General features: G+C 42.0%; 1 protein-coding gene across 1 annotated transcript in view; it reads right to left on the bottom strand.

Annotated features, from left to right (window-relative positions):
• The window catches only part of SMAD1 (SMAD family member 1), a 147555-nt gene that overhangs the window by 13708 nt on the left and 117071 nt on the right, over nt 1-16776 (bottom strand). The window contains exons 3-4 of the mRNA XM_073604552.1: nt 15091-15345; nt 10031-10147 (exon numbers count right to left, since the gene is read on the bottom strand). Of these exons, the coding sequence (XP_073460653.1) occupies nt 10031-10147; nt 15091-15345 (372 nt within the window). The remainder of the gene's footprint in view (nt 1-10030; nt 10148-15090; nt 15346-16776) is intronic.

The following is a 16776-nucleotide window of genomic DNA, read 5'->3' as shown; positions in this document are numbered from 1 at the left end:
GGGAAGGCACAACAGAGGCCGAACGGCCACGGACCCGCCAGAGCATCAATCCCCAAAGATTGATCCGCTGGGTTCAGAGAAAAGAACTTCTCTGTCTTGTGATTGTACTGATCTGCGAACAGGTCCGCTTCGGGACATCCCCATTTGTTGGGGAGAACCGAAAAGATTTTGATATGAAGGGACCAACTGTCTCGACATACCCGGTAGCGGCTGAGAATCTGCCAGACAGTTTTGTCCCCTTCAGGTGTACTGCTGTAACTGAGGCTAGATTTCCTTCTGACAATGATAAAATATCCTGGGCGACAGATTGAAGTATCCGGACTCCTCGTACCCCCGTTTGTTGAGGTATGCAACTGTAGAGATATTGTCAGTTAGAATCTGGAGAGTGTGACCCCCGATTTCCGTATGAAATACCTGCAAGGCTCTCTGAACCACTAGAAGCTCTCTCTGATTCGATGAACCTCTTGCTTCTCCTGTGCCATTGTGTTGCTGAGGTGGGCTCCCTATCCCCAGGAACTCACAGCCGTTGTGATCCTCTGGGATATAGGAATGGACCATGGTAGACCTCTTGTTAGGAGCAGGTGTGTCCTCCACCGGCTTTTTTTTTTACCCTGGAGGGTAACAAGACCCTTGATTCCAGGGAACTTGCGTCTCCGTCCCTGTTCCTTAGAAGAAACAGCTGTAATGGGCGTTGATGAAATCTTGCCCATGGCACTGCAGGAAAGCAAAAGGTGATCAGATCTACTGCTCTTGAAACCTCTTGGCGAGACCGACTGATTGGTCTATAAGGCTGACATTGTTTGCATCATTTTTTAGACCTTTTCCTGTGGGAGAAAAACGTTTTGGTCTACTGAGCAAAATTTGTACCCCAGATAGGTAACTTTCTAGGCCGGAATCCAGGAAGACTTCTCTTTGTTTATTAACCAGCCTAGAGATTGAAGGAAGGAAGTCCTGTAGAGTCTGGAGATCCGCGAACAACTTTTGGTATGACTACGCCACCACTAGGAGGTAGTTTAGGTAAGGGAAAATAGTTATTGCCTTTAACCTTAGCGGAGCCAGAGCCTCTCCCAACACCTTTGTAAAAATGCGTGGGGCTGAGGACAGACAGAAGGGGAGGGGTTGAAATTGAAAGTGCAGAATCTCTGTTCCCATCTTGACCGCTAGTCTCAAAAAATCTTTGGAAGGCTGGGATACGGATGTGCAGATAGGCATCGTTCAAATCCAAAGTGGCCATTAAGCAGTTTGGGTAAAGCAGGTTTTTGATTGAAAACACCGTCTCTATATGAAAGTGCTTGTACCTGATCGACCAGTTTAGGAGACCGGAGGTTCAGGATAAGCCGATATTTTCCTGGCGGCTTTCTGATGACAAATATATGGGAATAAAATCCTTTGCCCTGATCTGACCGGGATCAGGACCTTTTGATCCATCAAGTTTCCAATTTGGAGACCCAGGGCCCTTTACCCGATCCTGAGGAGGTAAGGTGACCAATAATCGCTCCGGTGGCTGGCAAGAAAATTCCAGCCTGTACCAATTGGTCACTAGGTCCAGAATGAATAGACTTGAGGTGACTGCTGCCCATTGTGGGAGAAAAGCCTTCAACCTTCCTCACACAGGGAGAAACGAGTCACTGTGGCTTGGAGGGTTGTTGAGGAGGGTTAAACAAGATGCCCCCTCTACCTCTGCCCTTGTGCCCTGTCCAATTTTTTTGGGCCTATTGTCCCCATCTCTAGGACAAATGTTGAGTAGAGCCTCACATATCATTCAATTAACTACAGTAAAGAAGTACCATCATCCAGATTAACATATGTAATTGGGGAGGGTGGAGATGTGGGGGCAGTTGCCAAGGCTGACCCATACACAGACACCCAAAGAAATTGAATGGACTTTCTCGGTACTGATATAACAAGATTAATTTGATAAAATACAAATTTTATTCTGTAACAATGTTAGCCATGTCCTGTCCATTTGGGTGAGCAGATCTAATTGCACTTTTACTTATTGTCATGCCTTGCAATTGTTTGTTTCTCCCTGCATTGTTCTTCCTTTAATATATTGTTCTCCCATAAACCTCCCATCCTCCTGAAGAAGGGGTTACACCACAAAACCGGTAGAGGAATATTTATACCCCACCTTAACAGAAACTGTACAGAGGAAACCTATTAGTTAGTTTTGTGTGGTGTATATCATATTTTATAGTTTGTTTTGTATACATTCCCCTTCTTTTAATATACTGTTTGTACACTGTTACAGAATAAAATTTGTACTTTATCAAATTAATCTTGTTATATCTGTACAGAGAAAGTCCATTCAATTTCTTTGGGTGTCTGTGTACGGTTCAGCCTTGGCAACTACCCCCACATCTCCACCCTCCCCAATTACCTATCTCTTGGACCTTGCTGCCTACTTTGGCCACGAAAAATGTTTCTGGCTGTCGACTTTTTCTTATTCTCTGGAAAGGCATTTTTTCTAACGGCTGTGCATTCCAGCGCCTCTTGCAGACCTGGGAAGAAAGATGAAAGCCTGTTAAGGGAAGACCACATAGGCGCAATTTTGAGGCAGTGTCGCCTGACCAGGTTTTAAGTCATAGGCTTCTTCTGGCCGAATTTACTAAGGCCGAGGTCCTAGCTGTCATTCTTACCGATTCTTCGGACGAATCAGCCAAAAACCCAATTGCACGAAAGAGGGAAAGATTTCAGAATCTGCTCTCTAGAGGTACCTGCCAAGTGTGTTTGTATTTGTGTTAACCACACTTCTAAATTTCTGGCTACACACGTGGAGGCCAGAGCTGGTTTAAGATTCCTAATGGCTCTGTGAAGAGTATCACCTCTTCTATCCATCGGATCCGTAAGTGTGCCCATATCATCAAACGCTAGGTCCGAGTTTTTAGAAACTTTTGAAAGAGGTGCGCCTAACTTAAGATTTTTGTTCCATGGCTGTGCAGTGTCCTCTTCAAACAGAAACCTTCTTTTAGAGAGGTTTTCTCTCTGGATTTTCCCACTCCAGCTTGACAGTATCAAGAAGGGAACTATGCGCGGGAAAAACTCTAGCCTTTTTCTTATGTAAACCCTTCTGTACATAAGGTCATGTTTAGACAATTGTACCTTCTCTTCTAGATCAAGTGTCGTATAGATGGCCTTTAATAAGTCATCCATATCTTCCAATGATAACTTGTATCTGGAGCCCCTTGCGGATTCTTTATCCCAGGGCCCTGTATCTGACCCTGATTCTTCCGGAGAAGACTGGGCAGATCCAGCTTCAGTCTCAGAGTCTTCACTCTCTGCACTCTGATAAGGAGCACTAGGACCGGCCGAAGTCCTAACAGAGATGGACCCTCAGAGTGAACCTGAATTTTGTCAATTAGACTCTTAAACGGGCTAAACGTGGACGTAAGCTCATCTCTAACAGAACTCAGCATTTTCTGACATGAGACTACCGGGTCATTATAAACTAGGCTGTCTATATAGATGCGGCAAACTGCTTGGCTCCATGAGAAGCTCAATTTGGTTCCGAAAACCGCACATTTCCTTTTTGGTGGCTGCGCTTGGGCCTTGTCCTGAGTCTTGGCCTGCAAGAGAACAAATGATCCCAATAAATTTTATGCCACATACACTTTATAGCACCCCGTGCAGGAGGATAGGAAAATGGACCCCCTTTACCTAATCCCTACTGGTTACAAGGGGAAGAACACTCACAGGATGTGCAAGTAAAATACACTTCAGGCTTACCTGTGAGGTGCTGGTGTTAAGGACTGCTTCCGCTGCCTGTGCACGTGTCGCAGAGGAGTCCATCCTGCCCTTGTAGTGGTTCGCATCCTCTGCTGGGTTTCACAGTTTTAAACACCAGCCTCCCAGCGTCCCTGTTCGCGACATTTTTAGAGACAGGAACGAATGTCTCCAGTGCCCGCTGATGACGTCAGACGTCCCCCGGAAGTGATCCCGCCGGATACCTCCTGTGGGCCAGCTTGGAACGCATAAGTTCCGCCTCTTCATGCGTGCGGCTTCCCCTCTTCCCCTGCACACTTCAGCCATGCTGTTTAACGGACCAGAGCTCCAACGTACACCGCGGTGCTGTCATTCCACATGCACTGAGAAGCAGGGACAGCAGCCACAGAACTACTCCCCTGGTGGATGTGCTGCTCTGGGACAAGGTGGTAGGAATACCACCCCAAAAACGCCACAGGAGCCATGCTCATGAGACCTAGGGGAACCAGTTCCAGGAAACATGTTACCCCCCCCATCCGGAGGAAACACTAAATACGGACATAGAGGCTGGAGGACCGCCCTTTTATCTGGTGGGGGGGTAACATGTTTCCTGTCCTGGTAGGAGGAGCCCTAGGTCTCATGGGCTGTCCTGCAAGACGCTTAAAGAAAAGAGAAAATATTGAGTCATAGGTGCCTGCTGCTGTCAATCAAATGCTTTGACACGGTAGCAGGGCCAAGTCCTGCTGTCTGTGTCAATAGATGCAGCAGCGGGACTCAGGAGCCAGCGTGCACAGGTGCCCCCATGGAAAGCAGCTTTCCATGGGGGCACCTGCCAAAGAGGAGGATCGGGGCTGCTCTGTGCAAAACCATTGCACAGATCAGGTGAGTATACACGTTTATTTTAATATAAAAGAAAAAATAAAAACCCGAAGGTTTACAAACCACTTAAAGGCAAAAGGGGGTCCAACCCAGTACCAGCAAGGTGTACCTAATAAAGTGGCCAGTGAGTGTATATTTCTTCTATTCTGTGGATTAAGCATTTTGTTCCTTAACCATATAAGTGGTTGCTTATATTAACCACTGAATATAGATATTCAAGAATAAAAAATCTTTCAAACTTTACATATTAACTCAATGATACACCACATTTTTTATTATGTTTTTATCTGATTAAATGAAACAAAAATCGGCCAAACTAATTCATAATGAAAATAGCTAGTTGAGCCCTAAATTGAACCATAGTCAATAAATGAAGTTCCTAACATTAAAGCAGAGTTCCGACTTAAAAAAAAAAAAAAGATTAACAGTCAGTAGCTACAAATACTGCAGCTGCTGACTTATAATAAAATCGAACATCGCTCGATCCCAGGGTCCAGCGATGCAGGGGAACGAAGCCCCGCTCATCTCCCCCTCCTCTCTGCGGTGCAGGCACTGTGGGCACCTGGTTGTGGCTTCACAGCCAGGCACACACTGCGCATGCGAGCTGCGCTGCGACAGGCCGGTCAATCATCTGGGACCTGAGATGTGTCCCAGATGATTGCCGAGAGGGAGAGGTGAACTTACTCAATTTGTGTGCTTCCAGGCAGCTACTGTGCTGTCTCTTCAGATAACCCAGAACACCCAACTCTGGGGATCCTTTGTCAAAAATTAAAGCACATCTAGCCTAAGAGGAAAGAATAGATTGCAGCTTACCAATCCTTATGCCCAATACACACGACCCGAAAATCGGACGACAGATCGTCCGTTTTTTGGTTTTATTTGCATGATATTTGTATATAAACTTGTATAAACTGAACAGTTTACTAAAGTTACAAACATTCTCGTACGACAGAATAAAAAAAAAAAAAAAAAAAAGATTCGGAAGTGATGTCATGTGTTGTAGTGTATTTGTATTGTTTTTGTATTGTTTTTTCGGACGGCAACTGTACTGATTAAATCGGAAAATAGTACGATCTAGTATCTTACATAAAAATTTTTCATGTTTGTCCGATCATATCGCTTTTGTCGTGATCGGCTCTTGAAATCTCTGTACTAAAGATCTGATTATTGTATGATCGCGTCAAAAGCAGTATTTTTCGTCTGATTTTCGGATCAGGTGTACGGGCCATTAGATGTGATGTCCACACTGGTTTTCTATTTTTAGGCTTCTTTTGCTTTGTTGATCTTGTCATTTGCATCCTTCCTATCCTGAGGATAACACTCACTTCTCTGTGACCGATTTATGGAGGAGCGGTGTTGTCGCCCTAGGACAGGACTACAGATCACCTCCTCTTTTCCATTACATAGGGGAGGTACTCTGTAGCCTACATTATCTAGTTGGGAAGGCCAATAACCTTGTTAGAGATTTCAGTTTAGCTCAGGACGTGAACTGGATGTTGAATTTCTGGCAGAACAATGGGTGTGTTTCTGTGCTTGCTAAAAGTACATAGCCTGAAAACTAATGCAGCCACCACATTGAAATACTAATAAGCTGCAATATATCATAGGTGTTTAGCCATTTTATTTAATTTTTTTTATTTTTAATTTTTTTATATAATTTTTTTTCACAAGATTGCATAGACAAAAAAAAAAAAAAAAAAATATATAATATAATTTGAAAACATACAAAAATTACTGCAAATGGCCCCAAACCATTATATTTTCTGAATAAATGCAAGCTTGTAATTCAACCTACATGCAAAGAAATTCAAAATTATTTGAAAAGAGACAGCATGTTCTTATTCAAATGAACTAGTGGCAACAATTACATAATCACATCATGATTAAGTGACATTACAGTAGAACTATAGGCAAAATTTTTTCTTCATTTTGGATCGAACAAGGGAGAGTTCTAACCTGTCCAATTTTTTTCCCCATCATTTGTGCCCCATTATGGATATTTCCCCTCACCCCATAGCCAAACTGGAAGTGAGAGTAAATCCCTGCAAATTAGGGGAATCTCTAGGGTACTTCCAGATCACCAGAACTTGTGTCCCCATTGGAAGATTTCCCTTCTATTACTTTTTTGGGGAGAACACAAAATTTGGTATATTCTTTAGAGGATAAAACAGTAAACAAAACAAATAGACTGACCCCCCCCCCCAAAAAAAAAAAAAAAAAAAAAAAAAAAAAAAAAAAAAAAAAAGAAAAAAAAGTTTTGTCTTTAGCTATACTTTAAATTACGGCTTCTGAAATCTATATACTACTTACTGATCAGTGCAATGTTTACATTGATTATAGTTACTGATGCACACATATTTTATCTGGGAAAACTGGGCTCTTTTGGTTGTGTACTAACCAAAAAAAATTTCTGGGGGAAAAAAAAAACCCACTACGAATAGTCGTAGGTTTCAAAAAGGTTTTATATCAGACATAAAAAATAAATAAATAAACCACCACATTTTAATCCGCTATTGTCCCATTAAATAGTTCCTAGTACATGGCATGGCAAATTATGTATTTTTATTTAAATACACAGCTTTAAAAAATAAAATACAAAATATGATATTTTTGTTGCAGTGGCTGCCAAAAATCTGATTTGTGTCTTAGTGCAAACTTGTGGGAAAAATCAGTGAGCCAATCACACAAGCAGGAAATTAAATTTCAGGGGGGTGTTCTGTACACCATCTGTGCACAGAATGCCTCCAGGTAGCCATATTGCATTTTACAGAACATTACAGAGCTGCAGATTGAAAAGGAAACGTAATTTTTAATAACATTCAATTACAATATGACTTGTGTCACAATTGTATACACCAGGGCTTGACAAAACCCAAGCGCAAGGTCACCATGGCACGCTAGTGGGCCAATTTTGATTCTCGGAATGAAAAAAAAAAAAAGACGAACATGTCAGATTTTTGTGCTGAAATTGATCGAAAACAGTGAACAAAATGTAACCCCAAATCTTTAGGAATCCGACTGTTTATTGCAAACAATTTTCTAACAGTGTATGGCCAGGCAATTTTTCGTATAGGGTTAGGCAGATTTGGACAGTTTTTTCCCTTAAACAAAATCATTTAAAAAGTTGCATTTTGGATTTACTTGGGTTATCTATGTGAAATTAAAATTTGTTTGATTATCTGAATCATTTAGGTGCAACAAATTTGCAAAAAAAAACAAAAAAAACAAAAAAAAAAACAAAGCCACCACACAAAATGGGCAAAAACTTTTTCACAGCACTGTATGCAGTAAAGGTTATGCAAAAGGGGTCATGCAGGAGTGCATGGTCATGTAGGGATGCACGTTTATCACTTATGGAGTATGCTTAGCAATATACCCTGGGACATGCATGAAAGATTAATGAAGGCTAACATTTGAACTAAAAACCGAAGAAAAACACTTTAGATACACTTGGGGAAAGCATTCTTATGTGCAGGACAGAAAACTAAGCTAGCCCCAGCATCTTTTAGAACTCAAGCCTTGCTACTGGCCTATCATTGTGACAGTCCATCTCACTATTCACACTGATATTGTAGTGAGAATTCAGAGATGTGCAAAACCAGGCTCTGCATGCCAGAGGAAAATTAACTTCAGGTAAGTTTTTCCACTTTAGGTTTAATCCAATGGCGGACCAACTCAACGTAATGCATAAAAAGCAGTTTGTTAGGACACATTGAGAGCATGCCTAACTGGCAATACTGGTCTTTGTACAAAAATGTTCTTTACTGTCCTTAGGCGGTTATAGAATCAACCAGACTAGGAATTTGAAGAAATTTATTGTTGCATTGCCCCTGCCTCCAGGGGTTATGGTTTGGTGTGCCCGAATAAGTAAATGGCATAAAACTGGGCTTTAGGTAGGGTCCTTCCTAGTCTGCTCTAAGTGTCAACCACTACAACATCTATAATCTTCTCGTTTTCTAAGTGATGCCAAGGCTCCACCCACAAACCTGAACATTGGGAAGGAGGAGGAGATCGTTATCCATCCAGAGATGGCTAACAAAAATTGTGAAAAGTTCGGGGGATAAAACATACCTAGAGCAACTTCAGGAACTTAATATATGTACAGTCTGGAGGAAAGAAAGGAAGGGGAGATATGATTGAAACCTTTAAATACATCAAGGGGGTGAATAAGGTTGAGGAAGGCAGTTTTTCAATATGAAACCAAAATCAAGAACATGGGGCATGGCCTCAAACTGGAGGAAAGTTCAAAATTAATCTTAGAAAGTATTTTACTAAAAGGGAAGTTGATGCTTGGATTAAACTAACAGTAAATGGCTTCAAACATGCTTGGGAGAAACACAGATCTATAGTCAGATCATAAAGTTAAAAGGAAAAAAACCCCAAAAACAAAAAAATTAAAACCACAAAAAACAAAAATGGGCAGACTTGGATTACTTTACTAGTCTTTTTCTGATGCCACTTTTCTATGTTTCTATGAATGCCAGATCTGATGGAGCAAGGGTGTACAGTAATCATGACTGTACTGTACTCCCTAGACATAAACATTTAAGTCTTGCAATGCACAGCAAAAGGTAGTTTTTTTTTCATAACTCCTGGAGTTTGGCTTTAAGTTATGATTCAGTGGAGCACCTCTGTGCATAATACTGACAGCTTTCTACAGTTCGGTACCTAAGCACATGACCTGTCATGCAATGCTGGGTGTTGAGTAGTGAAGTGAAGAAAGGGAAGTAGGAACAACTTTCGGGCCAAGAGAAAATTGTTCCCACGGGAACTACATAACGGGTTCTTAAAACAGAAAATGAAAACAGACAACTCTAAAAGTGCAACGTTAAAATAAAGATAACAGGTGTCAAAGCCATCTATTAAGTTTCACTTTAAGCAAAAAGGTAGGGCAAAGGCTGACTGTCCCGTGACAACAATGCTTGCATTCAAGCAGCAACTGAAGTATGTCAATATGACAGTGTTTTATAGCCCCATTTTCGTATTTAAAAAAGGATGCAAAGTTCCTGTGTCAGCAGAAAACTCAGAACGACAAAACTTCACATGAAAAACGTGAGACATTTCCTCTGGTTATTTAAGGCAAGTGGATACATTTCAGAAATTCTTCTGTTCAGATGTCGGGGAAGGGTGGCTGTACATAGTCCGAAACATGCAGCTTATTACATGACTTTTTAACAGTAAGCTTAAGGGTCTGTCAGAGCCTGGATTAAAAGGCTTACCCAGCCCCTTTCAGAATTAAGGAGAGCCAACTTTTTCCCCCAGCTTTCTCCTTTTAAAGGGATTAGGTAAATTTTGCATTGAAAAAACTTCTCCATACAAACTTGGTACAAAGTTTTACAAACCCTAGTAAAACTCCACCCTGTTAGAAAGAAAAAAAAAAAAAAAAAAAAAAAAAAAAAAAAAAAAAAGGGTATACATGAGTCTAGGTACTCAAACTGGGATAAAGTACCTGCTCGGTTTATTTCTTGAGGGATGGGAGGCACCATCATGTTTGTTTCCATTTGTTGAGAGTTGTCCTGGGTCATCTGATCTTCAGGAGGCATATAAGCTGGAGGTGGGGTGTCCGCTGAAAGACATTTTAACAAGGAAACTACTTAATAATGCTGCAGATACATTCACTAAAATTCAACCAATGTTTGAAGAATGGCAGTTGTAGCTAGAAGTAGCAAATGGTCGGGCAAACTACATCAGCCTAGTACAGGCACAGAAGCCCTGACCGTCTTGCGGTTTCATCCCCTTGACATTTACAGGACAATTTTTTTTTTTTTTTTTTCCATAATCGCCCCTTTTGTTCTCACGTGGATTTCTACTTGGGAAGCTGGCTCTTTAGGCACCCGTGCAAGCAAGCTACTGGGCAATGAAGTATATATCCATAGACAAACAGCGCCTGCCAAGCCGTGCCCCTACTATCTCCTCTCAGTAAGTTGATAACAGCAGCAATCAATTGCACCACTGCACTGTGGGTCTGCCTCTAGAACCCCGATGGAAGGGGAGCAGATCGAAAGAGTAAGCAGAAGTGAACATTCACCACAGTATTTGGGTATAGGGGAAGAAAAAAGGTAATGGAAGCATTTTTTTTTTTTTACCTTAATGCAGATAATGCATTAAAGCAAAAAATAACTAGCATTTATAACCATTTCAAAGGCGTAAAAAAACCCAAAATAAAATATGGCAACTATGACTTGTCTGTAAACTCTTTGCATTGCGAGAACAGCACAGGACGTATATCCATAGATTATGGGTTATATGCAGGCTACCGTCAGGTAGTGGCATAAAAATGTTTAGCAAAGGCCGCCCATACAACACATTATAACCCCTACCCTACTGTGAGAGGCTCCAGGTTTTATGCAACAAAGGAGTGAACACAGAAGATTAAGGGGAGGAACCGTTTTCTCCTGCAGGTAAGGTGGCAATAAATAGTCAAAGATAACCCTATCCTTCAGGACCTGGTTTTCAACAACCATGCAGATAAAGCCAGTCATGTCTTTTTGAGCCAGTCTGGAGCACTGAGGATCATCAGAAACCTTTCTTATTCAATCTTGCATAGCAGTCGAGGGAGTGCTTTGAAATCTGAGGGAAGGTGTAAATAAGCCTGGAGTCCAAGGAATCACCAGGGTATCTACTGCAAAGCCAAGTGGATCCCTTGTTTTGGCTACAATCTGCTTAGCTTATTTATGAACCTGGAAAGGAGGATGTCCACATCTAGTTTCCCCCACATTTGAAAGGGATTCTGGAATATCTTAGGTGCAGAGACCACTCCCCTGGGTCTAGACATTGGTGGCTTAGAAGTCTGTCTGTCAATTGTCCTTGCCACGGATCTGAACAGCAGAGATGTAAAAAATGAATTTCCACCTAGATCATCAGGGGGGCATCAGACTTCTAGTACCCCCTTGATGGTTTACGTAGGTCACCGCTGTGACATTGACTAGAGCCTGACTGGATGACCTTGCAGAAAGGTGGGGGGGAATTCTATATTGTAGATCAGCTAACCATTTCAGAACGTCTATAGGGAGTCTCAATGAATCCTTCAATGAACACAAGAGAAACATGCGGTGAGTGTTTATAGGGAAAAACAGTGGGCAGAAATGGGTCGTCATCCTGACACTAAAGTTCAGATGGTGTTAAAAAAAAAAAAAAAGTGTAAAATTTGAACAAAATCATTTTAAATTATGTATGGCACTGAAAGTTTATAGACCAGTTTAACAGGAAGTAACATAAAACTAGAGGTGCACCAAATGGAAATTTTGGTGCCGAAAACCAAAGATGTAGGATGCACAAGGTTGAAAACGGAAAATGGCAGTTTTTAAAAAATATATTTATATATAATTGTATTATTATATTCAAATTTTTTATTCATTTAAATTAATATGAATTCATTGTCGGCAATTATTATCACCTTTAGCGCAAGAAAAGCTCAAGAAAAACGTATCCCTTTAACCCAGATATACTGCATCAGAATGGCTCTCCTGGGCGAAATCCCATGAATATGGCTTTGCTCAGGAGAGCCAGCAGGGGACCCGATATGTGTGGCCGGCGTGCGCAAATCCCTGTGCTGTCAGAGAAGATAGATTGTGTGTTCCTACAAAGTAGGGACAGCGATCTGTCATCTCTCCTAGTTAATCCCATTTTCTCTCTACTACATAGCATCCCAACTCTCTCATTTCTTCTATTTTAATCAATCTGAAAGAACGTTATTCCTCACTAGTCTGCTCACAAGCCCCTGGCCCACTGACCCATCCCTTCCAGATCCTGTTCTGCGAACCCCATGGCCCATCTCGAACCAGTGACAGGAAACATATGTTATTCCACCACTAAGATCTGGCAACTTGCCATGCACCTTGGAGAAGCACCTTCCCCTCTGGGACAACCCACAAATGCCCAAACTAACCTCTATTCCTGACCATGAAATGTGGGTTTATAAGGGTATCATATACCTGTCGCAAGTTGTAGCTGGTGGGACGGTTAAGTCTTTCCAAACCTTCAAAGACAAATTTGCCTTACCCAACCATATGTTATTTCGCTACCTTCAACTTCGGCATGCACTCAACACACAGTTTAGGAACTCCATCCCAACTCTCCAAGTCCCACTACTGGTGGACATTGTCCTGGGTAAGGACCCCAAAAAACGAATTTCTCAAATCTACACAGTTACCTCATGATGCCCGCAGCTACCACCTCCGCCCGCCAGCTGAAATCTTGTTGGGAATCTGACCTGGGAGCTGTGTCGGACCAGGATTGGGAGGAGGCTCTCGCTAACTGTAAAGCCGTATCTCCTAAGCTCTCTGACCGCCTCACCCACCTATACATTCTTCATAGATCGTACCTGGCGGCCTACCGCATCTCTAAATATAGATCTGGGCATAACCCTAACTACCCCAGCTGTAGCCATCCCAACACCTCCTTCTATCATCTACTCTGGATATGTCCATCCATACAGGGGTTCTGGACTCAGGTGGTTCGGTTCCTTCATGATCGCATGGGTTCCCCATTGTCCCATTTTTGCAGGAAACTGCTGGTAGGACTTTTTCTGATGCCCTGCTCCAGTGTGAATGGAGCTGCTGTTTCAGGGAGCTTTGCGGGCACTATTTTTAACGCTATAACGCCTGCAAAGCGCCTCAGTTTGAAAGGGGTCTTAAAGTCATTCCATGAGAACTATTTAAGAAATGAACAGACATGGCACTGCAAAGAGACTATAGCTATACATGAACCGGATCAACACTTTAACCACTTGCTGACCAGCTCACGCAGATATACTGCAGCGGGTTGGCTCTCCTGCGCGAACTGACGTACCTTTACGTCGGTCCATGCAAGGAGGATGTCCGCGGGCCTACTCCCGCGCGCTAAGGAGATTCCCCATTCTGCCCAATGACATGACAGATCTACTGTTCCCAGTGATCTGTCGTGTTCCAGGGAGCCGTTCCCCCCCTACAGTTAGAACACACCCAGGGAACACACTTAATCCCTTAATCGCCCCCTAGTGTTAACCCCTTCCCTGCCAGTGTCATTTATACATTGATCAGTGCATTTTTATAGCACTGATCTATGTAATAATGTCATTAGTCCCCAAAATGTGTCATTTGGGGCCAGATTTGTCCGTCGCAATGTCGCAGTCCAGGAAAAAACAAACAAACAAAAAAAAAAAAACAAATAGATAAAAGTCCCTAAATCTATCCCATAGTTTGTAGACGTGATAACTTTAGAGCAAACCAATCAAACTCCTATTGCGACTTTTTTTCAACTAAAAATATGTAGACTGATATACACCGGTCTAAAATGACGTATACTTTTTTTTTTTTTGGATATGTATTATTACAGAAGTGTGTTTTTTTTTTTTTATTTATAGCGCAAAAAATAACTGCAGAGGCGATCAAATACCACCAAAAGATAGCTCTATTTGTGGGTAAAAAAGGACGTCAGTTTTGTTTGGGTACAGCGTTGCACGAACACGCAGTTGTCAGTTAAAGCAACGCGGTGCCGTATCGCAAAAAATTACCTGGTCATTAAGGGGGCAAAGCCTTCCGGGGCTCTTATATGCATTTTAATAGGGGTGCATCGAATGGAAATTTTGGTGCCGAAACGGATACCGAAAATGAAGGACGCACTAGGCCGAAATCCGAAACCGAAAATGACAGTTTTTAATACTTATATTTTTTATATATAAAATTGTATTATATTCAACTTTTTAATTAATATCAATTTAAATTAATATGAATTTGTTTTCCCATTATTGGCACCTTTAGTGCAAGAAAAATGCAGTCTGCAGTCTCTAACCATCTCTTGTATCATGTCTGCAATCTCTTACTTAAACACATTGCTAATAGTATTAGCAAAATTTCCATTCCATGCACCTCTAACAGATATGATACAGAAGATGGTCAGAGACTGCAGAAATGATACTGGAGATGGTCAGAGACTGCAGACATGATACAAGAGATCAATGCATCCTCACCAGTGCCCAGCAGCCCCGCCAGTGCCCATGATATGCAGCCCGCCAGTGCCCGCATGAGCGGCGATCTCAGTGTGTCACGTAGCACCTCTACATTTTACACTTTTTCTAAGGCCCATTTACTTCACGTAAAAGGTGCTACGTGCACTGGTTTACACTACTTAACGTAGGTCCAGTGCAACAACAAGCCAAAATCCATAGTTTCCAAGTGATTTTTCAGTTCACACCAATGTGCTGCGTTGGTGTGTGTTTGGTGAAAATAGAACATGCGGCAGTAAATGTAACACAATGCATGCTGAAACAAAATTTCCCCAAAATTCTCTTTTTCCCCACCAGCAAAAAAAAAAAAAAAAATAAATAAAAAAAACACACCCCTCCCACATCAATGCAGTATGTTACAAAAAACAAATGTCAATTCAAGAACATTTAGCATGCTGGAAGTGGTGCGAATATAGCCTTAGGATAGCTATTCGCCATACATCCATATACCTATTACCTCAATATTACTTGTACCGCTATGGCAGTTGAAAAGCTGGCAGCAACCAGAAAAAGCAAAAACATACCTGGGATCTGGAAGGGACTTCCTGGATCTGAACTTGCTGGAGAGTGGGGATAGGTACTGCTACTTCCAGGAGAATTTGGGTAACTGCTGTTGGGTGAGTGTGGAAACGGGTGGCTGTTTGGCTGCTGGAAAGAATCTGGAAAAGTGGCGTTGTGTGGCATGTGGGGCTCACTGGGCTCCATGGTACGGAATTGAGCCAGAAGACTATGCTGTGGGTTGTACTCGCTGTGCCTCGGAACAAGGACTGGAGGAAGGACTACAAAAAGATAGAAAAAAAAAATAAATAAGTTTACATTTAATTTATGTGCAGTTAAATTCTCAGCAAACCACTAAATGCACAAATGAAATACATACATGGAAGCCGTTTTTCCTGCTTTTTTTTTTTTTTATCTCTGTCCATCCAGTTTTGTGATTTACACATTTGTCGTACAGCCCAGTTTTGCAGGGAAGGTGGCCCGATTTTGCCTGCTGTAGTTAACACTTACAGGTCACCACTTTTCTAGTAGGCTTTTAAAAACGTTCAAACTAAAGCCAAGTGAAAGGATACCTCCATACAAATCCTCATCGCTGACTATTAGGCCTCCTGTATTCTCAAAGGTACAGCAACTTCAGGCAAGTATTACGTTTAAAATCCCAGTGCAGCAAACCTTTAACAAACACAGTAGATCAAATGGGACCATGTTTACAAGCTTTGGTTCATTATTAACTGCACTGAGGCATTGAAATCAAATCAAAGCAGACACTGGAGGTGCCATGTTTCAAACAGACTGTATGCAGTTTAACCTAAAACTCTGCACACGTTGTGGAAAAGGTAGTAGGGCAAATTTAGAGAAACAGATTCTTTTACACAATCTGCTGATGAAATTTGACTTTGTGAGGTATGGAGATTACACCATGTTACTCTAGATTTTGCACAGAGTACCCTGGCAGCTCTGACACTTGCAATGCTCTGTAATGCAAATATTAACAAGTGCCCCACCAAGACCTCACTACTAGCTCATAAATATGTAAAAAAACTTAAGCCAGCCACCACAGATGGTGCAAATTTTTTCCCTGCAACCAATGGTACCAGTCAGTGTTGATGGGGGGAATCATTCCCACTGAGCTATTGTGTTACAGTTTTTGAACAGCCCTGTGGGGGTTAGTAAAATATCAGGGGTCTAAACAGACACCCAAAATAAAAAGAATTGAGGAACTTTTAACTCTACCTTTTGCTGCTGTCTCAGCTAGAGTGAATGAACAGGAATAATTCTGTGCAGAGGCTCCCTATCCGTTCACAAACTGAAGTATTGTTAACATGGCGATTGGTTCCAGTAATGGCCCCGTACAGGTGGGCAGGTGCTACCCCCTTATCAGAGACACTGGCATCATAAGCATGGAAAATCTGTCAGGCTGGTCGTACCCAAATTAATTGATCAACCACATGGTTCGAATCTTGGCCGATCCCTGCTGAACCGAGATTCAAGCTTTCCATGGCTGGCTTTAGAAGCCACACAGAGAGGTTGCAGAAAATGGGAAGACATAAGACCAAGATAGACTAGCAAGTTGAGAGATGCTTAAATCCCAGCTGATGTCATAGAAACGGAGGTGCAGTTAGATGGGCCTGATGTTGCACTAATGTGAACGGGGGATTAGACTCTGTAGTCTCAGTAATCGGCACCAAGTAAGGCTCCATTCCAGGAATGTG

This window comes from Aquarana catesbeiana, linkage group LG01 (assembly GCF_042186555.1).
Source record: "Aquarana catesbeiana isolate 2022-GZ linkage group LG01, ASM4218655v1, whole genome shotgun sequence".
In the NCBI taxonomy this organism is placed as follows: Eukaryota; Metazoa; Chordata; class Amphibia; order Anura; family Ranidae; genus Aquarana; species Aquarana catesbeiana.
Note: the sequence above shows the minus strand (reverse complement) of the source record. Positions and strands in the feature narration are given on the sequence as shown.